Consider the following 25,107-nt stretch of genomic DNA (forward strand, 5'->3'; position numbering starts at 1 on the left):
AGGCTGTTCTTCTTCTCAAAACATAGTATGTTAAGAGTGTTTATATACTGTGACAAATACACTTGGTTTGAGTCATAAAAATTGAACCTCCTCTGCCCTTTCAATGCTTTACACAGAGCACGAATAGTACACACAAGAACTAGAGTCCTTGTCTTTGCCACTTACCAGTCTTCATGAGCTCTGGCTAGTTGCTTAACATCTCTGAACCTCAATTTTCTGAATTGTAAAATGATACTACTATTCACTTCAAAGATATGTTCAGATTAAATAATACATGCAAAGTGACTAATACACTGCCTGACATGGTACAGACTTTTTAACAGATGTATTATTTTCCTTTTCTACCTACCCCTGTATCTTCTGCCCTCACTCTCTGTTTCCTATCAGTTTCCCCCTATGTGGTAGAAGGACAGTGTCCCCCAGAAGATGTTATGTCCTAATCACCAGAGGATGTGACTACCTTATGTTACATGGCAGGAAGGAAGAATAAATTTGCAGATGGAATTAATGCTGTTAACTCAGATGACCTTGAGATCGGGAGAGTATTTTGAATTATCCAGGTGGGCCCATTGTAATCACAGGGTCATTATTTATAAGCGAAAGAGGAAAACAGGAATCTAAGAGTCAGAGTGATGTAATGCAGGAAAAGCCTCGGCTGGCCACTGCTGACTTTGAAGATAAAAGGGGCCCCAAGCCAGGGAATGTGGGCAGTCTCTAGAAAATAGAATGGCAAGAAAATGTCTGCATAGTCTCAAAAAAGGAACACAGCCCTGCCAACAGCCTAATTTTAGTCCACTGAGACCTATTTTGACTTCTGACTTCTCTAACAGTAAATTTGTATAGGTTTAAGTCCCTTAGTTTGTGGTAATTTGTTATAGCAGCTATAAAAACCTAATACACACTGTTATTCATATCTGTCATGTAGAATTGCTCCAAAGATAGTAAAAAATTAAGTGGCTTTTAGAGGCTTAATTTAGATTCCAAAACAAATATTCAAGTTCAGATTTGGGATGACATACAGTGCAAATTTAGAAATACTTTTAGCTTTTCTATTCCTAAGTGGGATATTTAGAAGACATGATGCAAGTAAATATTCAGGCACACATTATTTTGACCTCCACCTGTCTCTAGTAGTATATGTTACAATTTGGGAGTCTAAACCAGGGCAAATTTAAGTGATCTTGATGTTCTGAGGTAAGGACGTTGCACTGAGTTTGGCCTTAGCACAAGCTATACTCAATCTAGTAGATTAAGGGCAATGCTACAAATGGCATCCAGTTTAAGTAACACTCTAAGTCTTAGAGCGAATGGTTACCTTTGGCAAAATGCTAAGCGAGCACAAAATGCTAAGAGGCTCTTTCTGAGCGTCCTGCAAGGACACTTTAGAACTTTAGATTCTAAAGACACTGCTAGAACTTTAGATTACAGACCTACTCTGCATCTACATTTGCATCACTATTATTCAGGTTGCACAGGGCAAGGTGCCCAAGACATTATTGACTTACTATGTTTCCAAAGTATATGAAATTCAGCTAAACTGCTCTAAGTCTGAAATGATTCCTTCACCACATTCACTTTAGTAATGCCCCTGGCTTTAAAGTTCTAGACCAATCCAAAAATCTAGGGATAAAGGTACCATGTGACTGGTTCATTTAGGATCTCCAGGATGATGCCCACACGTGGTCCTGCACTGACCCTTCAGTGGTCCTGAAGAAACAAGGCCTATAAGGGACACCTGGGTCAAGCTGGGACCAATCAAAATAAGAACAACCTCTGACCCGCTGCCTTGGCTCCTTGGCACATTGGCCATGAGATCTTAATCTCTACACCTCAGTTTCCTACTCCATGGTGAATTTTTTCCAAACCTCTCTATGAAGGAAAGTAAGGTGGTGGTGTGTATTTTCCAATATTGGAAAAAAACAATTCTCCATTCAAACTTCACCATAAGTCTAGACGTAAATGTATTCCATTAAAAATACAGGCATGTTTGCTAGGGAAGGTTAGCATACAATTTTCCGGCTGGCCCATAAATGAAATCACATTGTGATTAATGATCTCTATAAAAATGAACTGGTCAAGTTTATATATCCAAAACCTCATATAAGGACCCGGAGGAATAAGGGCCAGAGAAATATGAAGGAAATGTAAGTTAATTTAATGAGGTGCCATTTCACAGATGCCGTATTAACCTATATTAGATATACTGAAAATCACCTACCACTTCCACCCTGTGTAATTAATCCTTCATCTTCAAAGATGTCGAAACTCTCCTGGCGAGGCTGGGTTGTTTCTGACTTTAACATCTCCAGGGGCATTCGCAAGACAGTGAGATTATACTGAAGTGAGTGGGACAAGTCATAACTGTAACTGAGAAAATAACTGAAACTTAACATGAATTAGAAAAGCAAAATATATTTCAGTCCTGGCTCCTATATGGAATTAAAAACTGAACCACATTAACACCTGTTCAATTACTTAGAAGCAAAGCTATTCAAATAAACACTGTAAAATATAGTAAATCATGAATATAATTAGAAACTTAAAAATCACTGCATCCTCAAAAAATTAAAAATAGAAATACTATACGATCCAGTAATTCCAGTTCTGGGTATTTACCCAATGAAAACAAAAACACTAATTTGAAAGGATATATGTACCCCTATGTTTACTGCAGCATTACCTACAGTAGCCAAGATACAGATATGGAAACAACCTAAGTGTCCACTGATAGATGAATGGATAAAGAAGATTGGTATATCTATACAATGGAATATTACTCAGCCATTAAAAATGACTCTTAGCATTGGGTGTGGTGTATAAATAATGAATCTTGAACACCAAAAATAATTAAATTAATTAATTAATTGGGGGGGGATGAGCTCTTGCCATTTGAAAGAACATAGACGGACCTAGAAGGCATTATACTAAGTGGTATAAAACAGACAAAGACAAATACTGTATCGTTTCACTTATATGTGGAATCTAAAAACCAAATCAAACAAACAAAAAAACTGGAAACAGACTCACAGAGAACTGATGGTTGCCAGAGAGGAGGGGTGGTCGGATGGGAAAAAGAGGTGAAAGAGATTAAGAGGTACAAACTTTTGGTTATAAAACAAGTAAGTCACCGGGATGAAAAGTACAGCAGAGGGAATATAGTCAATAATATCATAATAACGTTGTATGATGACAGATGACTATACCTACCATTGTGAGCACTGAGAACTACAGAGAATTGTCAATCCACTATGTTGTATATCTGACACTAGTAATAATATTTTATGTCTACTATACTTCAGTTAAAAAGATTACTGCATGACTTAGGCATTTGCACAATTAGAAATATATAATACAATGCAAATGATCAACATTCACTGACTTGTAATGTGCAGTTTTTACTTCCAGTGAAATCACTCTAACTTCACAGTCTTGTGCAAAGGGGTCACACTCTCATATATACCTGAATGGAGTTCCATAGATGTTACAATATCTACAATATCTACTGTAGTTTATGTATGAACAAAAATAATTCTATTAGTTATTAGTGGTAGTACCATAACCGACTTCATAATAAAACAGGAATAAGCAAGTAATATAAGCCATTATGATAAAACATGTTTTAGGAGAGTAACAGCCATCCAAAAAGTTGTAACAGTCTTTGAAATGTAATTTTGGCCTTGCAGCCAATAGAAACCCATTTTACAATCTTGATTTCACATTATTAACAATTTAAAAAATATCTCTAGCAATACAGTTTAGCACAGAATTTCAGAAGGTATCTAGAATTCTTTAGATTTGCCTGGAGACTCACATATTATTTCAATTATTAGTTCTTCTTTAATTTGCTCATCTAATTTGGTTGAAATTGATTTGTTTCATCTGTGAAATTCAATTTTACCATATTTTCTAGTTGGAGCCATTAATTTTCCTAGCATCTAATCTCAGGGATAAAAGTTGTATAAAGATGTTGATTTTTTAATCACATTTATAATAGCATCAAAAAAAATAAAAATATGTAGGAATAAATTTAACCAAGGAGGAGAAAGAGATCTTACACTGAAAATAAGATACTGATGAAATAAACTGAAGAAACAAATAAATGGAAAGATACTTCATGTACATAGAGAATTAATATTGTTTAAATGTCCATACTATCCAAAGCCATCCATATAGATCCCTATAAAAATTCAAATGACATTTTTCACAGAAATAGAAAAAAACAATCCTAAACTTTGTATGGATCCACAAAAGACCACTAATAGCCAAAGCAATCTTAAGAAAGAACAAAGATGGAGGCATCGCACTTTCAGATTCAAACCTTTTAACAAAGCTACAGCATTCAAAGTAGCATGGCATAAAAACAGACACATAGATCAGTGGGACAGAACTGAAAGCCTAGAAATAAACCAATGCATACAGAGTCAACTATTTGACAAGGGATCCAAGAAGACACATGGGGAAAGGATAATCTCTTCGATAAATAGTGCTACGGAAACTGGATACCCATATGCAAAGAATGAATTGGACCCTTGTCTTACACCATTCACAAAAGTTAACTCAAGATGGATTAAGACTTAAATATAAAATTAAGACTTAAAAACTATGAAACTATTAGAAGAAGACAAAGGAGAAAAGCTCTTTGACATTGGTTTTAGTGAGGATTTTGTGGATATGACACCAAAAACACAAGCAACAAAAGCAAAAATAAACAAGTGGGACAACAGCAAACTAAAAAACTGCACAGAAAAAAAAAAATCAACAAAATAAAAAAGAAACCTATGTAATGGGAGAAAATATTTACAAACCACCTACCTGATAGGGGGTTAATATCCAAAATACATAAGGAACTCATAAAACTCAAGAGCAAAACAAAACAAACAACCCCCCCCCAAAAAAATCCAATTAAAAATGGGCAAAGGACCCGAATAAACATTTTTCCAAAGAAAATGGCTAACAGATATGTGAAAAAATGTTCAACATCACATTATGGAAATGCAAATTAAAGCCACAATGAGACAGCAATTCATACTTCCTACAATGGCTATTATCAAAAAGACAAGAAACAAGTCTTGGGTAAGCTATGGAGAAAAGGAACCCTGATGCACTGTTGGTGGGAATGAAAATTGGTGCAGCCACTATAGAAAAGAGTATGGAGGTTCCTAAAAATTTAAAAATACAACTACCATATGATCTGGCAATCCTACTTCTGAGTATATGGCCAAAGAAATGAAATCACCATCTTGAAGAGATATCTGTAGGCCCACGTTGACTCTAAGCATAATTCACAATAATAGCCAAGACATGGAAACATTCTAAGAGTCCAGCAATGGATGAATGGGTATAGGATATTACTCAACCATAAAAAAAAGGAGGAAATCCTACTATTTGGAACAACATGGATGGAATTTGAGGGTAGTATGCTAAGTGAAATAAGCCTGATCATTTCCATATGTTCTCACTTCTATGCAGAACCTAAAAAAGCCAAATTCATAGAAATATAAAGTAGAATGGTAGTTGCCAGGGGCTGGGGCATGGGAAAAGGGTAGGCTGGGAAAAATGGGGAGATGCTGGTTGCATGGTACAAGCTCCCAGTTTAAGTTAAATAAGATCTGGGGATCTAATGCACAGCATGATAACTGTAATTAACATTAATGAATTGTAACTTGAAATCTGTTGACAGTACATCTTAAATGTTTTTCTCACACACACACATAATTATATGAGAGGATGGAGGTGCTGACTAACTTTATTGTGGTAATCATGTCACAATACATATGTGTATCTAATTGCCACACTATACACCTTAAAACTTATAGATGTTATATGTCAGTAATATCTGAACAGGTGGCAGGGGAAGGGGGGGAAGGATGTTGATTTTTAACTTTCAAAAATCAATTCTTCCTAGTTAGAGTAATTACTTTATTCCAGTTGATTCTTAAGAATGAAGTATATCCTTTTTAAGGCTTACTTATTGACATAAAAACCGTAACTGACATACTTTTATTCATGGGATGACTTGATCCCAGAGCTCAGTGTGGGGATCCAAAGTTGAATTCGTGGAGAAAACCATTTCTAACAATACCACCAAGTTTCAGTGACAACTTGAAGATGGTATAAACATAAAATTAAGTGATAAAGACAGAAAAGCAGATGACTGCAATAAACACAATGGAAAGAGACATTCAATAAACATCTGTGGATGTGAAAATTCTTCGTTTAGTAACTCTCTACTAGACTACTGTTAAAATAATGAACTTCCTTCAGTTTTGCAACAATGAACACATAGCGCATTCTATATAGCAAACTTGTTTATATTTCACAGATAAATAAGTGGTTAACAATATGGACAATATAAAAATAAAGGTAAATAATGCAAAGTATCCCATCAGTGCATAACACCAATAGCCACAACACTCTTAGGCTTGTTTGGTCCTTGGGACTCAAGTCCTTTTTGGAGCATGCTATTTTGTGTTCTCAGTTTTTAGTTTGGATATTACAGCTGACAGAATTTTCCACTTAGCGCAATAACTACATCTCCTAGGCCTACATATTGGTCACATTGGTGGTGGTATAATGCTCTATCATAATGTGCTGTTAGAATTTACTTGCCCATCATTCAGTTACTGCTATTTGAGTTGTCTCTGCATTGACTGGTTTGTGGTTTTGGGACTATCATAAATAGTGAAGCTGTAAATGTCTCTTTATAAGAAAGAATTAATATTTTATCTCTTAATTTATTTTCTTAGGATATGTTTTCATAAATACCTATGCCACATTCTTCTTCAGGAAAACTATTAATTTAAAAGACCATTAGCATTAAAAAAAATAATAATAATAAAAAAAAATAAAAGACCATTAGCATTATGTTGGTATTGCAACAATTCTTCCTTTTATAAATTTATTTTTATCTAATTTTGCTAGATTGTTAACTAAAACAATCTGTGACATTGTTACAACTCCGTATTAGAAACTAAATGCAAATTTCATTTTCTAACTAAAAATTGCAAAATAAGAATATTTCATTAAAAACTCCACCTAAAACAAAGATGATTTTTATAGTGACAATAATTCCCTTGCAATTGGTCCATTCAATATTCAAACATTAAATTTTTCAGAGGATGAAATACCTTTATGCTTTTAGATGAAATTACTTGGCCAATGGAAAAAAAAAATAGAGGAAGCATCAGTGTGTCCTCTGATTCTGTTTTTCCACCCTGGAAAATAATATAAATATTTAAGTGACTGACAGGAGAAAACCTAAGTTCAAACTTACCTAAAGTAAAAATTGCTAGATAGGTCCACATTTTGAAAAATTCGTAGATACCTAAGCAAAAAACAACAAAAAAAAGCATATTACATTCACACAATACTATTATTTTTTCATAGCTTCACATATACATTTATATTTGTAAATGCTCTCATTAACACTGAGGAATTCAGGAGTACCTGGCTGGCTCAGCTGGTAGAGAATGCAACTCATGATCTCGGGGTTGTGAGTTCACGCCCCATGTTTGGTATAGAGATTACTTAAAAATAAAATATTAAAAAAAAAAACCTGAGGAATTCAATCCAAAACTGCAGAAGGAAATGCTTCTGAAGCAATCTCTAAGTCTGTTGATTGTCCCTTCAGAGTCCCTTAACTTTATAGTTTGACCATTTCCTTATCATTGGTTATGCCAGAGAGGAAAAGTCACACACACACATTGGGACGCCTGGGTGGCTCAGTTGGTTAAGCAGCTGCCTTCGGCTCAGGTCATGATCCCAGCGTCCTGGGATCGAGTCCCACATCGGGCTCCTTGCTCAGCAGGGAGCCTGCTTCTCCCTCTGCCTCTTCCTGCCATTCTGTCTGCCTGTGCTCGCTCTCTCCCCCCCTCTCTCTCTGATAAATAAATAAAATCTTAAAAAAAAAAAAAAAGTCACACACTTACATGTGTGGGGAACTTAGACTTGGGCAAGACAAACACCATTCTCGTTTTTACAATTATGTGCTTTGTAAAAGCTGTGAGGTTGGAGAGCAGAAGGTAGCAGAAACAAGCAAAAATGTTTGCAAAAACCATAATTTGAAGTTGTCAAGTTTTGTAACATAAAAAAAAAAGTACAGAATAAAGTATGTGAATATCTACCTCACGGGATTAATAGATTTTTTTTCATATTTTCTCAACTTTTTAAAGACTTGATCACAAATGGGTGTTGAATTTGTCAAATATATTTTCCACAACTATTAAGATGATCATAATTTTTCCCAACAATATTTTAGTATAGTGAACTGCTCTACCAAAATTTTCTAGTGTTGAAAATTTGTTGAAAATTTTCTAGTGTTGAAAACACTGCAACCCAGTGTTGCAGGGATAACTTCTACTTGTCATTATGCATGAAATGTTCACTAGTACTATATTTTATTTCCTAATATTTTACCAAAACTTTCTTTAAGTTTATTTATTTTTTTAGTGATCTCTACACCCAATGTGGGGCTCAAACTCATGACCTGGAGATCAAGAATCACACACTCCTCCAACTGAACAAGGCAGGCACCACCAGATCTTTTAACTTAAGTGAATTATTGAATTATGTAGTTTTATATGTTAAAAGTTTTAACTATCTAGTAATAGTAATTCAGTCTACCTATAACAAGCTATTAATATAATTGTATCTTATTCTCGATAATGTCTATTGCTACATAGTACTAATACTAAAATAATTTCACTCCCTTAAGAAAGTCAAGTCACTATATAGAACAACATAATTTGTTTTACTATTCCTGGTTATAGAATCATAAAGATGAGGTTTATAAATAATACAAACCTCTTCAACTTTTTCCTATCCCTTGGATTCATATGTGCTAGTATGATTCACTGTTTCAAAAAAATTTATTACTGAAGTATTGTTGACAAAAAATGTTGTATTAGTTTCAGGTATACAACATGGTAATTTGACAATTCCGTACATTATTCAATGTTCACCATAATAAGTATACTTACCATCTGTTGTAATGTAACATTATTATAATATTATTGACTATTTTCCCTATGCTGTACTTTTCATCTTCATGACTTATTTATTTTGTAAGTGGAATTTTGAACTTCTAAATTCCCTTCACCTATTTCATCCATTCCCCACCACCTCCCCTCTGGCAACTGCCAGTTTGTTCTCTATATTCATGAGTCTGTTTCTGTTTTTTGGTTTGTTTTTTATTTGTATCGTTTTTCAGATTCCACATATGAATGAAATTGTATAGTGTTTGTCTTTCTCTGATTTATTTCAATTAGCATAACACGCTGTCATGAATTGCAAGAGGTCTTTCTCTTTATGGCTGAGTAATATCTCATGGGTGTGTGTGTGTGTGTGTGTGTGTGTGTGTGTGTGGCTACCACATTTTCTTCACCCATTCACTTTTACTGATGGATACTTGGGCTGCTTCCACATCTTGGCTATTATAGATAATGCTTCAATAAACACTGGGGTACACATACCTTTTCAAATCAGTTTTTATTTTCTTTAGGGAGTACCTAATCTGATTTTAGTGAATATACTATGTCTGCCTGTAAGCTATGTGGGATATAATTTTTTTCAGTTAGTGCAAGACAAAAGGACCACCTTATCCATTAAATTCTTATTTTCATCTGACACAGATTATTTTTTAACAACCCCATTTCCAAATATCATCAAAGACAGTATCACCAGAATCCAAAATATACTGTCTCAGAGGGTCTTAAACAAGAGAGCCACACTACCTTTAAATTTTGGTTTGTATATCTGGAACAACACTATAAAAGTATAGAGTGTAATTAAAATGTAAATTTAAAAACTAAATGGGGGTACCTGGGTGGCTTAGTCAGTTAACATCCAACTCTTGATTTTTGACTCAGGTCATGACCTCAGTGTCATGAGCCTGAGTCCCATGTTAGGTTCAGGTCACTGAGGATCACTGGGGATTGAGCCTACTTGAGATTTTCTCTTCCTCTCCCTTTGCCCCTCCCCCACTCTCTCTCTTTAAAAAAGAAATTTTTTTTAAAAAGAAAAAAAACTAATAAGCATGCCTAACTTTTTTCCTTTTTAACCTTTATGTTTATTAATAAATATATTTATATATTAAAATGAATCAATTCTATTCTTTTCTCTATCAACATATTAATACACTTTTCCCACATTCCCAAGGCACCAATAATTTTCCTCCAAAACTCAAATTTATAGAAAAATTGGAAGGAAAAAAAAACAGTACAATAAATATCATTCTGTCTTTCATCTGATTTTACTGTTAAATCTCTCTCCTAAACACACACATATACATTCTCTCTCTTTAAATGCACAAGTTGGGACGCCTGGGTGGCTCAGTTGGTTGGACGACTGCCTTCAGCTCAGGTCATGATCCCGGAGTCCCGAGATCGAGTCCCGCATCGGGCTCCCAGCTCCATGGGGAGTCTGCTTCTCTCTCTGACCTTCTCCTAGCTCATGCTCTCTCTCACTGTCTCTCTCTCAAATAAATAAATAAAATACTTTTTTAAAAAAAATAAATGCACAAGTTACATTTTATTCTAAATCATTTTTAGTAAGTAGCAGACATGATGACTCTTCACTCAAAAATATGAAAAAACCTTGGGGGAGGGCGCCTCGGTGGCTCAGTGGGTTAAGCCTCTGCCTTTGGCTCAGGTCATGATCCCAGGGTCCTGGGATTGAGCCCCCTATCAGCAGGGAGCCTGCTGCTCAGCAGGGAGCCTGCTTCCCCCTCTCTCTCTGCCTGCCTCTCTGCCTACTTGTGATCTTTCTCTGTCAAATAAATAAATAAAATATTTTTTTTAAATGTGAAAAAAACAAAATTTCCTAAGTAAGAATATCATGTTTACACTTAAAACTTAATATTGATTCAGTATCACCTGGTATATTATCCATATACAAAGTGTCCCAATAAAGTCCTTTACAGCTATGTGTGTAGGTGTATACGCCAGTATAAGCACGCACACATTTTAATCCAGGATCCAACAGATATTCATGCATTGCGTTTTGTTGTCATGCCTGTTCTAAAATCCAGAACAGACCTCTGGCTTTTTCTGTCTTCGATGACATTGACATTTTTAAAGAGTCCAGGCCAGTTGTCTTACAGAATGCCCCACAAGGATGGATTTGTCTGATTATTTCCTCATCCTTAGATTTAAGTTAAATGTTTTTAGTAAAGTATAGTCAGAGGGGAGGGTGGGTGAAATGGGTGAAGGGGATTAAGAGGTACAAACTCCCAGTGATAAAATAAGTCACAGGCATGAACAGTACAGCTCAGGGAATACAGTTAATAATATTATAATAATATCGTATGGTGACAGATGGTAGCCACACTCACTGTGGTAAGCACAGCAGAATAAAACAAAAATATATGTATTTTTAGCAAGAAAACTACACAGGTAATTTGTGTCTTTCCCACTGCTTCATACTGAAAGGTAAATAATGTCAGTTTTGTCTCATTATTGGTGACGGTAAGTTTGAACATTTAGGTAATTACATTTGCCATTTTTTTTCCTCTTTATAAACAAAGTGATTCATGGAGTATATGTTGAGACTGAGTGAATATTCTGTTCCTCAAGAATAACATCTCACGTAATGGCTTTAGCAGCTTTTGTTGATTTTCCCATAATAATAAAGGTAATAATAAATTACCCATAATAATAAAGGTTTATAATAGACCTTGAACAAAATTATAGGATTCTGAGCTAGTATTTTGCATTTTTAACATGATATCTATAATCTTTTGAGTATATTTTGTCTTCTAATGGGTCTACCACATTAAAAAAAAAAAAGTAGTAAACAGTAGTTACCACCACTAACTACATACCGAGCTTCATCAGGATGAGTAATTCGTACAGAATCATTAGGTATATAGATCATATTTGTATCTTCAATCTTATATATCGCATGACCGCCAATATCTGCCATCTTCCTCCTTTTAGTTATTAACACAATATAATAGCCTTCTAAAAACCTAACAAAACCTACAGAAAAAGAGAGACAAAGATAATGTTTCCTACAGTTAGTAATTCTTTTAGATATATATTTAGAAGGTAAAAGATTTTTGACACATTTCCTACTTTACTTCTATGATTTATAGCTGTACAAATTTTCAGTCATATTATAATTAATCTCTAGAAATATCTGTACTGACATTTATCTCACTTAAAAATACTGTTCTAAACAATTTCGTTTCATTCATTCTTTTATAAATAGGATTGAGGTGCTATAAGCAAAAATATACACAAGATTAAGGGGCGTTGTTATTTAATAGGTATAGAGTTTAATTTCACAAGATAAATAGTCCTAGAGATCTGCTGGACAAGGCACATATAGTTAACACTACTGTACTGTATACTTAAAAATGGCTAAGACTGTAATGTATATGTAAAATAAGTCAACATATATACTAGCAAGAAGTATATAAAAACAAACAGAATGTGAATTGTGTAAGACTGATGAATCACAGACATGTACCCCTGAAACAAATAATGCATTATATGTTAATAAAAAAACAAACAAACAAACAGAAAACCAAGTAAGTTCTCAGAAACTTACAGACCTATGCTAACATGCACTGTGAACCTCGACAAGGGATAAAAATTAAGCACCTCCCTAGATTCGTTTGATCACAGAACCTCATCCTCTTTTTTTTTTTTTTTTTAAGATTTTATTTATTTATTTGACAGACACAGATCACAAGTAGGCAGAGAGGCAGGCAGAGAGAGAGGAAGGGAAGCAGGCTCCCTGCTGAGCAGAGAGCCCGAAGCGGGGCTCAATCCCAGGACCCCGGGATCGTGAACTGACCCGAAGGCAAAGGCATTAACCCACTGAGCCACCCAGGAGCCCCTCATCCTCTTTTTAGAAAAAGAAATAATTAGGGACACCTGGGTGGCTCAGTTGGTTAAGCAGCTGCCTTCGGCTCAAGTCATGATCCCAGCATTCTAGGATGGAGTCCCGCATCGGGCTCCTTGCTTGTCAGGGAGCCTGCTTCTCCCTCTGCCTCTGCCTACCACTCTGTCTGCCTGTGCTCGGGTGCTCTCTCTCTAACAAATAAATAAATAAAATCTTTAAAAAAAAAATCATTACCCAATGGATAAATGTTCCGAGAAACATACTTTGGGACATATTGCTTAAAAGGAAGAACAAACTACACAGACTCCTGATTACTAGTGGCAAAACCCAACTTGAGCCAGCTTTTTAAAAAAGAAATTTACATTAAGGATACTGAGAGGATCCATGACAGCAAAGGGCAACAACAGGATTGGGCCTCAGAAAAACACCCAGTCAAGATGCATCTCTGCACATGTGCTCCATTCTTGTCTCCCTCCATAGACTAGCCTCCCCCACAGACTAGCCTCCTCCACTTCTCTGGGTGATGTGTTGAGAAACACAGCTGCTAATAGCTCTAGACTTTACATCCAAAAGCTTCACTGGGGAAAAACAATTTTTTTTTTTTTAATCAATCCAATTCCAGAATTCCTAGGGAAGGACTTGGACTGGCCTAACTTGGGTTGTGGACCTAGCCCTAGACTAATCAATGGCTGTCAAGCTATAGAATCATAATGCACTGAAAGCCATTAATATAATAACTAGGTGACTTAGATGGGGCAAGGAGAAGTGGTGCCAGACCCCAGAAAAGTGGAGGGTTTTAGCAACCAATATATCCAGTAAATTGCATATCCTTCATGCAATCTTCCACAAGTATCATTTGTGATAGTTAGGCCTTTTATGAATGTTGGAGTGTTATAAAGTTATATTTTATGTCAAATCATTGGAGTACATATGTTGTACCTTGGTGGATAAAGGAAGACCATATGTGTTATGTTCAGAAGCACGAAGTTCTCCGCGACATGCCAATTACTCTACAGTCTTGTTAACAGATTTCTGGCTCCCAGAACTTTGGCTTTGGGAGTAAAAACTAACTCCCTTTGAGGAGTAGGGTCATTTCCAAAATGTCAACATGAGGGGCGTCTGGGTGGCTCAATGGGTTAAAGCCTCTGCCTTTGGCTCAGGTCATGATCCTAGGGTCCTGGGATTGAGCTGTTCATTGGGCTCCCTGCTCTGTGTGGAGCCTACTTCCCCGCCCCCGCTCTCTCTCTCTCTCTCTCTGCCTGCCTCTCTGCCTACTACTTGTGATCTCCGACTGTCAAATAAATAAATAAAATCTTTAAAAAAAAAAAATGTCACCATGAGGAAGCCCAGTAGACCTTCTCTCCAGTGAAACTAATATAACTGGTGAAATTTATAAAAATAAAACAAAACTTTCAAAGTTTCTGGAAACTGTCCTAATAGCATATAGCAAATGGAGAAATATTTATTCAAGAAAATCTACTGAGCCTTGGTAACAACAGCAAGTTGTGTGGTATCTGAATCATAACCTGCTTCTCTTTGACACCCCACTCCCAGTCCAGTGTGACAGAGTATCTACTCCTGGCAGGAGTAGCCAAGAAGATAGTGCTTTCCCTTCTCTCCCCACTTCTCATTATAAGGCCATAGTTTCTGCTCAGAAGGTGCAGGCCACTAGAATATCTCATCCAGTTCAGCTCTGTGATACTGGAACTCTATTCCCAAGCAAGTCACACTGAGATCCGGGGCTTCCTTCTTCTTCCCAGCTCCTACTCATAAAGTGGTGGTTCTACTCCAGCATAACTGGTCAAGAACACTGGGACCTCACCTGCGCTCACTCATAGGATGAGTCAGATACAATCATATAGCTGACTTCCTACCAGAAACAACGGAGGCCACAAGGCTGTGGGATAACATATTCAAAGCACTGAAAGAAAAAAAAAAAAACCTGTCAATCAAGAATCTTATATCTAGCATGACTATCTTTCAAAACTAACTCTCGCATGTGTACATGTACTCTCTCTCGGTCTCTCTTAGAATGTTACATTCTATGAAGTCTGAGCCAGGATCTTGATGCTATGAACTTTCGCTCTACAAGTGACAAATACCCACTGTCTGTGTCTTGTAATTCTCAGCTGATAAAAAAGAAAAAGGAAATTAGTAATTGACTATATTAACATAAATGAGCTAAAACATATAAAAAAAAAGTTGCCTCAAAGATTTTATGAGCCAGACTGAGGAAAGATGCTGTTAAAATAGTGAAAAATACTTGCATTATAGAGATTCACAAAGCACAAACTGCTTTCAACAAAGTGTTCATTTACTCCTTTCTTTGCCTTAGAGACTAGCAAAAATATTCCCTGATTAAAGATAGAGGACGTAGGAATAGGGAGTAAAAAAGCTGATGACAATCTCATTAAAAGCAAGTTAGAAAGAAGCTACCCTTTTAGAAGTATAAAACTTCTAAAAGTAAAGCCCTTGGAAGCAGCATAAAATCTTCCACGTCTCATCATGGAATAATAAATATTTCCAAAATGAAGGAGTTTTCCTTTTATTTTTGTTATACTTATTTCTTTTTTTTAATGATTTTTTTATATTAATTTTTATTACATATATTTTCACACCATAAAGGTACATGGATTAAGAAGTGATCCTGCATGTACCCACTACCTAGTTTGTTTGTTTGTTTTCTAATTACTTTTCAGTGTACCAGAATTCATTGTTTATGCACCACACCCAGTGCTCCATACAATACGTGCCCTCCACAATACCCACCACCAGGCTGGCCCAACTTCCCACCCCCCACCCCTTCACAACCCTCATTGTTTTTCAGAGTCCATAGTCTCTCATGGTTCATCTCCCCCTCCAATTTCCCTCAACTCCCTTCTCCTCTTCATCTCGCCATGTCCTCCATGATATTTCTTATGCCCCACAAATAAGTGAAACCATATGATAATTGACTCTCTCTGCTTGACTTATTTCACTCAGCATAATCTCTTCCAGTCCCGTCCATGTTGATACAATATACTTATTTCTTATACAAAAAAATCTCTGCAGTAATTTCCCAACCTACTTTCCAACTGAATTTTAATTTTGTTTTTAGCTCAAGACTACTTATACCATTCTACTTTTCTCTTCATAATTTGAATACAGGAAAGAAAATATATTGCACAAAAGAGACTCTTCTACCAGCACAAATGCCTTCAGTTTATTATAAGTGAAATTATTTTCTTCTTCCTTTTTATGACCAACGGGAATTGTTGCTCCCTTTTTTAAAAGGTTCCTATCCAACCTAGCCAACAATTAAAACAATTAAAAGACTTGAGTACGGCACAGACAACTTCAGGAGTCAGCCCATTCATCACTTTAACACACTCAAATGAGAACAAGTTTTTTCATCTTCATTCTGTGTACTTCTGACCCCAGACCAATTTCACTGAGTACTTCCAAGAAGCCAAGATGACAGTCATCATGCAAAAATGATCTCTCTCTCCAAGTAGAGAAGGCTGTTTCATCTGAAATGGACACCAAGCAAAGTATATAAAAAACGACAGTGTAAGAGGTTGTAGTGGGAGTGCTGGTGGCTGAAGAGGATCCCACCAACAGTGAAGAACGCAATATTCCTGTTTCAGAGATCACCATGCCAGCTAGTCATTATCTTAAAAGCCTTCAGGAAGAATAGCACTTTGGCAGAGAAACATGAAAAACCTCCACAAGGTGCATAGGACCTTTGCACAACAGAGCTCTCTAGAACCAAAGTGACACTCTAATACCACACTTACTGCTCCCTCACTTGCTTGAGGCTCATACTGTTTTTGTTGTCTTCATTATTATCTTGGATCTGCAGTCCATTTCTAAGGGTTGTGCTTTAAATAATAATGGAGTCCATCACTTAGTTTGCTACAATGATACTTACTCTACTGCCCCCCTGCAACATACTAGCAACTGAAAAGACTATCCTCGGACAGGTGACATAAGCAGAAAAAGGCCATAAACCTGAAGCTTTGTACCAAAAGGGGCTGGCATGGTTACAGAGCTCAGTCTAGTGGACTACAAGTAACCATGGGCATCTGAGTGGCTCAGTCAGTTGAGCACCCAACTCTTGATTTCAGCTCAGGTCATGATCTTAGGGTTGTAAGACTGAGCCCCACATAAGGACTCTCTCTCTCCCTCTGCCCCAAGACCCCCTTCTGCCCCTAAAAAAAAAAAAAAAAAAAAAGGAAAAAAGGAAAAGACTACAGGTAACCATCCACTGACTCCATCCATGTATCCCAAGACCAGATAAAACAACTTTGGGAGGGTTGCTCACGATCCTAGTCAGTGGTTTCCCAAATCTCCTGCTGGCCATCACATAACAATGGAGCAGGTCAGAAATGTACAAGGTAGACCAATTTCCCATGTCTAGGGCCCAGCAATGATAGCAATGCTCCATAAGCTTTTCATGGGTACTAAGCCCATGAAAAGACAAGTACATAAACTGAAACTAAGAATATAGAAACTTTAGAGCAATTTGAGATTGTTACAACATCCGAGGTGCATGACCAATGAACTTGCCTTGAACAGGCATAGATTAGCCTGGGTATTACTGAACTTGTAATTGTAACATGTAATGTGTTACATGTGGCCAACCTGCAGACGAGTTATGTACAGAAGGATCATGTGTTGGTCTGTGACACAATGGTGGAAAAAATATGGTCTATTACTACAGGTAAGAAAGACTCACTACTCTTGATTCTCACCAATGGTGAACTAAATGAAGCATGACAGCAATCTAAAAATATTCCAACAAAATACGATTCACAAATCAAGCAGCTGAAAAAAGTTAACTGAGAAAATATTTGGCCATAGGATAGAAGACAACCAACCATTCTAGTCATATCTCATACACATTAATCTGACAACAAGACTATACATTTTTCAAAGATAGGCATCCCTCATTATTTCTAAGACAGTACTTACTAGACAAATCATAGACTTTCATTAACTCCCTATTTACTCTTCACTCATTCTAAGCTTTATTTACAGGGCTGAACAAGAATACATAAAATACATTTCCATAAAAATAATAAATCCTAACTTAGTACGTTATTGTGTCACTTTACTGGTAGGTCAGTCTTTCAGTGACTTCATTATCCAAGGACAGTCTCAATCCTAAGAGGCCTCTAACCATAAGAGAAATAGCTACCACAACAGCTCAGAATGTCAGAGAACGTCAGAGAAATAAGACACCTTCAGCTCTCACCCAAAGTTTACTAATACTTGCGTATACAATGAATGACTGGTTACAAACCTAATTATCCATTGATTCAAATCAAGCTTCTGGTTTTACAAGTTTAGTTATCCATAGATTTCAAATGAGGCAGAGACTACTGCTAGAAGGAACTATGCCAAGAACCATGAAGGATGACTAAAGAACCATAAAAACAAAACAGGACCATGGTCTAGAGGCCATTTAAATGTAAAGGCAAACTGCCCAGTACAACTCCAGAATACCCAAGGGTAGTTATTTTTAAACAGTTCAATAACTGATCTTCAGTTCATTACTCTTAATCACTAAGGAAAAAACCCTGGCTAATGAGGCATTCAATACTGCATACACCTTAGGAAATTTCCACTTAAAGAAGTTATCATAAAGTATCAGCATTTTTTAAAGATTTTATTTATTTATTTGTCAGAGAGAAAAAGAAAGAGAGCACAAGCAGGGGGAACAGTAGGCAGCGCAGGCAGAAGGAGAAGCAGGCTCTCTGCTGAGCAAGGAGCCCCACGCGAAACTCAATCCCAGGACTCTGGGATCGTGACCTGAGCCGAAGGCAGCAGCTTAACTGACTGAGCCACCCAGGTGCCCCCAAGAATCAGCATTTAAAGAAATAGCTTCAGTGTAATAAGTAACTAATACTGAAATTAAACCTACTGTATTTAAGACACATTGTATTTCCAGTTTTTTTTTTTTTTAATTTAAAATATATGCAACACTTAAAGTAGAACTTAACACTTACGGAATTTATGGAATTTGAACACATGAACTCACTTGACTTCCATCTACAAGCACACATCTGTTGAATATGTAACTTTAACATACTTGTCAAGCAGGAAGTGTAGAAAAGGGGCCAGTCCTAAGAGGAAACTAAACCCACCTACCATTCTTGACCTTCCCTAGACACAAAACAGACCTGAAGGGATCACACATGAAGAGCTGTGAGAGCACACTGAGAGAAACTTCAAATACAGCAGAACGTAACCAAAGATTTAACAAATACAGAGTCACAGAATAGAAAGTGCTAATCAGAAAAATGCAAGACTTTGAAACTATATAGCATAGTTGAGTCCATATTAATTTTGTTAACATATATAGCTACCAATCAGTCAACATTGCATACAGTCTATCAGGTTTAAAAAAATACAAAGATACTGTTGTTAAATGTTTAAAAAAAACAAACAAACAAACTCAGACTCAAAATCAGGCTCTGGCAACAGAGAAGCAGAGACAGAACTGCCCTCTGCTTGACTGCCAAGGCCCCATGCGATCTGGCCTCACCCAACTCCATGCCAACATTCCAGGACCCACGGACGTCTTCACGCCTATGCCTCTGCCATCATCCCTACTGGGGTTCTCTGACCTCTTCCCCACATCCATCCAAGTTTCATTCCTCTTTCAGTTCCAGTTGGAGTCTCTTTTTGCCCAGGAAATCTTTCCTAGACACTCCTGGTCCAAGTCATCTACCTCTTACATAATCTCCACTCTCATTTAATTTTCACTACAGAGCTTGGCTTTTAACCATCATCTTGGAGTTACCTTGAGCATATTCGTTTTTGTCCCTCATCCTAGTGTTGTCAGCCTAAGACTCCCAGGGACAGATCCACAGAACAGAAAAGACAGGTGTATTGACTCACCACAAAGAAAGATGGTGTCCACACCAGACTGTAGGGCATCTCACTGTTGTCCCAAAGCTAGACAGCAGAATCCTTAAAAGCCAAAACCACGTTTGACTTTGGTTGTGAATAAATGAAGTAAAGGCGTCTTTATCAGATTTGGGGGCAGGAACGAATTTAAGTAAAATTCAAATGGAGAGGTTCAAACAAAAGCAGAACTGTATCTAAAATGATCAACATCAAGTCTGGACTGTGACGCAGATGTTCATAGTCTGAGCTAATTTTTTACTTTTTCATTCCTCACCAAGCTAGACAACAGACTTCTTAAAGGCCAAAACCACTTTTATACTTATTCATATCCTATATGAAACCGAGCAGCACATACCAGATGCTATATAAAGGCTCTTTGAGGGCGCCTGGGTGGCTCAGTGGGTTAAAGCCTCTGCCTTTGGCTCAGGTCATGATCCCAGGGTCCTGGGATCGAGTCGCACATCGGGCTCTCTGCTCAGCAGGGAGCCTGCTTCCTCCTTTCTCTTCCTGCCTCTCTGCCTACCTGTGATCTCTGTCTGTCAAATAAATAAATAAAATCTTTAAAAAAAAAAAAAGGCTATTTGACATCTGACTGATGGATAATAAAATTTTATAAACAACCAAAGGCACAGATGATGGGTTATAATTATAAAACCACATTAAGCAGTCTATTTAGGAAAAATAAAAAAGAGGTAGTAAGAAGGAAGTACATTTCTTACCTACAACACCAAATGCTGAAACAGCTCGAAATAACCCAGAGGAGCCTTTCTGTCCCATCTTTGTTCTATTTCCTAGATCCAAGCGGCCAAGAAGTTCTCTCACTTCTTGTTGGGTATATACATGCTAAAAACAAGCAAATTTAATTTGTAAGATTGTGCTTATTCTTTAGATAATTTATTGCCTATAAGAATCACTAGCTATTTCACAGAAAAGTACATAATAGTGCACAACTAAGCTGTAATGTTAAAAGCCAATAAATTCTTTAATAATAGCAATTATGGGTGGTTACCAGATCTTATGTCACTATACCAAAAAATTTTGTCAAAACCTCACCTTCTGGGGCACCTGGGTGGAGCAGTCTATTAGGCATCCAATTCTTGGTTTTGGCTCAGGTCATGATCTTATAGGGGTCATGGGATCGAACCCTGTGTTGGGTTCTGTGCTTAGTGCAGGATCTGCTTTACATTCTTCCTTCCTCCCCTTAAGTCCCTCCCCGTTTGCTCACACTCTCTCTCGCTCACTCACTAAGAAATAAATAAAATTCTTAAAAAAAAAAACCCACAAAACTTATTTTCTGAACCATACATTAAAGATCATAAGCAAATTTCAAGAAATCTGTGAACTTCTTAGAGCTGTGTGCCAAGTTTTGAATGTGCACACAAATAAGTATTTTTATGAGGCCCACAGATTCTCAGATTCTTAAAGAAATCCCTGATCAACTGTTCCCATCCCCAAGTAAAACCAAGAATCAAAACATTATATTAATAAAAACTCCCATAATAGGGGGAGAATGAAGAATAATCCCCAAGAGGGCTAGAAATCACAATATACAATTTATCCAAAATTATAATAACATAGAAAAGAGTTTTGCAAAGAACTTAGTGAAAATGCGTTGCAAACTGTAGCTACCCACATATTTGAGAAACCAGTAATCAGCACAGGTTCAGGATATTCCCAGAAAGAAGGTAAGTCAGGTTCTCTCATTTGGAAGAGTTAAAATTGTTCAATACCATCATGCTATATTTCACTTTTGTCTAACAGTCTCATGTTTTTGTGTTACCTGAATTAAGTCTGTATTCCTGCTCTGGCTAATACAACAACTGGATAAGAACAGCATCACATTTCTCTCATGCATAGGAAGTCACCAGAAGATCACCCGGAGGTGATTTTTAGCAGCATAATAAAAAGTCTGCAGCACAAAAGTCTGCCCTGACTGCAAGTAGCTTCATATTAAAGCACAGTAATACATAATCTCTTCAGTACATGCAATACTGAGTGAGATTAAATCCTGAAAATACCACTTCTTCAAGAAAATATATTCACTACCTCATCCAAAGAGCTTGCTTTGTAAAACAAATCACAATGAAGGACAAAGTGTAATTCCAGCATACTTTGTAATATCAGTAATTCCTAGACACCAGATTAGAGATTTAAATTCTAGCCACCATGAAAAATAATTGTAACTGTCAGATGCCTGATTAAAAAAAGAAAATAAATATATCAGTAAAAGCTTTTTGTACCTTTAACAGGTACAAAAGTTACTGTTTGTCTTCAGGTTTGCAAGATACTCACCCTATCATCAATTACGACCAAATCTTTTGGTTCTGTTCTATCAATCTTCAAAACACGGTATTTTGTTTCTGCATGATTGCTTCCAACTAGGAAGTATCTCTATAAGTGGAAAAAAATGTCATTAGTTTTTTAAGGCATTTTTCCTTATACACATTTTATAAACACTTTGGTTTTTGAAATTAAATACTGTAATAAAGTCAGGTTACTTTTAAAAAGAAGTATTTCTGTTAAACATAACTGGCAGATTAAAGAAAGGCTGATTCTAAAAGGTCAATTTTAAAATTGAAATATTCTTAGTGATGTCATGATAAATATCAGTCTGGTATTTGAAATGTACCCAATAACCAGGTCAGGTTAACTTAATTAAATTATATACAGATCAACCTAACTGATTGGAGACTGATGTTTAAACTTTGCCAGGAAGAAGCAGCTCTAGTAAGAATTAGAAAGCTCAACATACAATTAGGAATGCTTAGACAATTATAGCTATGGAAATATTAAAATTTTATCAAATAAATCTTTACAAATTTTTTGTAAAACATGGAAAATTAATTTAATATAGCAACTATAAAAAACTACAAAGTCCTATAAAAAATTTAAATGAGTATAGTTTCCCAAATCGTTTTTTAAAAATAAGCTGCAGGAAATAATTAATGTTCTTTCTGTTCTGAATACTTCCTTGGTACATTATACCTGAGCACATGAGTCTTCTTAAATAAACACTAAGAATAAAATTAATAATTAAAATATTAAAAAATAATAATCTTAAATTTAAAGAAAATGTTTTAAGAAAACTTAAAGATGGCGAGTAACTTCTAAGAAAATAAGTGAAACACATTAGGAAAAATACATAAAGATATTCTTCTCTAAAAATGTCTTTAAAAGTGGCGCTTTTTCAACATAGCAAAATTGAGAAGACATTGCTCCAATCGACTGGCATTTTACCATCTCATCGGTCAGTTAATATTTAGATACACAAAATAAGTAACAAATAAGATTCTCTAGATTAATGGCCAAACTGAAGTATGCAAACCATGGGGATTCAGAGCAAGAAAGATTAACATGCAGTGGTAGAGGTACAGAAAATGTCAGAGAAGTCTGGACTTGAATTGAGCCTTAAAGGATGGGAAAGATTTTTAAAAGTAAGATTTTGGTGTGTATCAGAAGATGATTGGGGCCCCTGGGTGGCTCAGTGGGTTAAAGCCTATGCCTTCCGCTCGGGTCATGATCTCGGGATCCTGGGATCGAGCCCCGCGTCAGGCTCTCTCCTCGGTGGGGAGCCTGCTTCCCCCTCTTTCTCTGCCTGCCTCTCTGCCTACTTGTGATCTCTCTCTCTCTGTCAAATAAATAAATAAAAATCTTTTTAAAAAAAAAAAAAAAGAAGATGAGTACTTGATTATAGTAATACTAGATTGGCAGAAATAGGTGGAATTTTTTATTATTAAGTATAAATCCGTTTACAAAGTTCTGACCTAGACTTCCAGGCTAAACAGAACTAAACTATGTGTTAGAAGATGACTGGTTCTGGGGGCACATACTCCAGCCCCTGCACCGCCCCTGCTAAGGCCTGGGGTGGGGAGGATGTCGGGAGGAATGGTGCCTGTAATTATTAACACAAATTCAATTAAAAGATGACTGATTAGCCCAATCTTAAGAGGAAAGCTAGGAAAAAAAAAATGGAATCCCTGATCTCCTAGGAGGGGTACAGTTTGAAGGACACTACCAGTTATAATGAGATAAAAATACAGCAATTTTAATAAAATTAGTAAACTAACTTAAGATACCCAGTGACCGGGACTTGATGCACTGGAGGAGCAGCCAGAAGGACAGGAACAATGAGAGGCAGGAGGTCAAAGACTCAGGGCAGGGCTCCAGCTAATTCCCATGGGACCCCACTGGGACCCCACTCTCCACCGAAAGGAGGTTGGTGGTCACCAACCCAATAAAATGAACTTCAGAACGATGGTTTGTAAGTTATACACGTTTGTTTCTTTGTTTTTTTTTTTTAAAGATTTATTTATTTGACAGACAGAGATCACAAGTAGGCAGAGAAAGAGGGGGAAGCAGGCTCCCCGCCAAGCAGAGAGCCCAGTGTGGGGCTTGATCCCCAGACCCTGAGACCAGGACCTGAGCTGAAAGCAGAGGCTTAACCCACTGAGCCACCCAGGCAACCCAGCTATTCACATTTGTTAGCAAAAAAGGGAGCCACCATCTTGAGGACTTGAGGAAAACAGTCCCCACGAGAGGAAACAGAAAGCACAAGGACCTGAAGGGGAAGAAGCTTGGCGTGTTTGTTCGAGGAACAAGATGAAGCAAGAAAATGCTCATGAAACAGCTAATACGGTGACGAGTGTTCCAACACAAAGAAGGCATTTGATGGCTGTTAGTTCCTTTTCTCCCCTTCACTTTTTAAGATGTCAGTGAGTCTCTGCCACTGAATTTAGAAAGAGATACAAACTCAGAGGGGAAAAAAGAAGAGTACTTTAGAGAAAGAAAAACACGTACAGACCAGAATGGAGCCAGAATGGGAGAATGCACAAATCTTATTAGCAGTCAGTCCTTGTCCTCAGCAGAGAAGAGCATGTAAAGTAACAACCGTGAGTGGCATGTCGTAATAGAAGGATGAACTGGGTGATGGCAACACAGGAAGGACACTCACTTAACACATCTGGGGAGGCTTGGAGCAAGTGATCCAGAGGCTGGTGTCCTGATGCTGAGTCTGGCCTTGAAGGACCTCTCATAAGGACTCCATGTACAGCGCCAAGACAAGACAAGTGATGCCTACCGTCTCCACCTGCAACCATCTTCTCTCGTCGCCTGCTCCCTCCCAAAACACTTTCATTTTTATGTACAGCACTGACTTCTGAAGACCTTACCTGAATTTATTTAGGATGTCTGGCCCCTTCACTTAATTATATGCACTGGAGAGGCTGGGACTAACTCTCTGACCTCTGGTTGGCACCTTGGTTCCATAGGCATGGAGTAAATATTAGGTAAAGAATGCCACCTATTTAATTTGCTGGGTAACTTTCTATAGGGTTTACCCATCTTCTTTGGGTAAGTTGATCTCTCAGT

At 36.9% G+C, this 25,107-nt stretch overlaps 1 protein-coding gene across 4 annotated transcripts in view; it reads right to left on the reverse strand.

The window, feature by feature from the left end:
- The window catches only part of FIG4 (FIG4 phosphoinositide 5-phosphatase), a 126,643-nt gene that overhangs the window by 86,994 nt on the left and 14,542 nt on the right, over positions 1-25,107 (reverse strand). For 2 of the 4 annotated variants that reach the window (XM_032338825.1, XM_032338827.1), the window contains exons 2-6: positions 22,033-22,131; positions 20,460-20,583; positions 11,819-11,975; positions 7,274-7,324; positions 2,219-2,367 (exon numbers count right to left, since the gene is read on the reverse strand). In XM_032338825.1, coding sequence (XP_032194716.1) covers positions 2,219-2,367; positions 7,274-7,324; positions 11,819-11,975; positions 20,460-20,583; positions 22,033-22,131 — 580 coding nt within the window. Of the gene's footprint in view, positions 1-2,218; positions 2,368-7,273; positions 7,325-11,818; positions 11,976-14,668; positions 14,763-19,731; positions 19,828-20,459; positions 20,584-22,032; positions 22,132-25,107 lie in introns of those variants that run through there. The other 2 variants (XM_032338829.1, XM_032338828.1) reach the window with 2 other exon arrangements.

The sequence above is a fragment of the Mustela erminea genome, chromosome 4 (assembly GCF_009829155.1).
Source record: "Mustela erminea isolate mMusErm1 chromosome 4, mMusErm1.Pri, whole genome shotgun sequence".
NCBI lineage: Eukaryota > Metazoa > Chordata > Mammalia > Carnivora > Mustelidae > Mustela > Mustela erminea.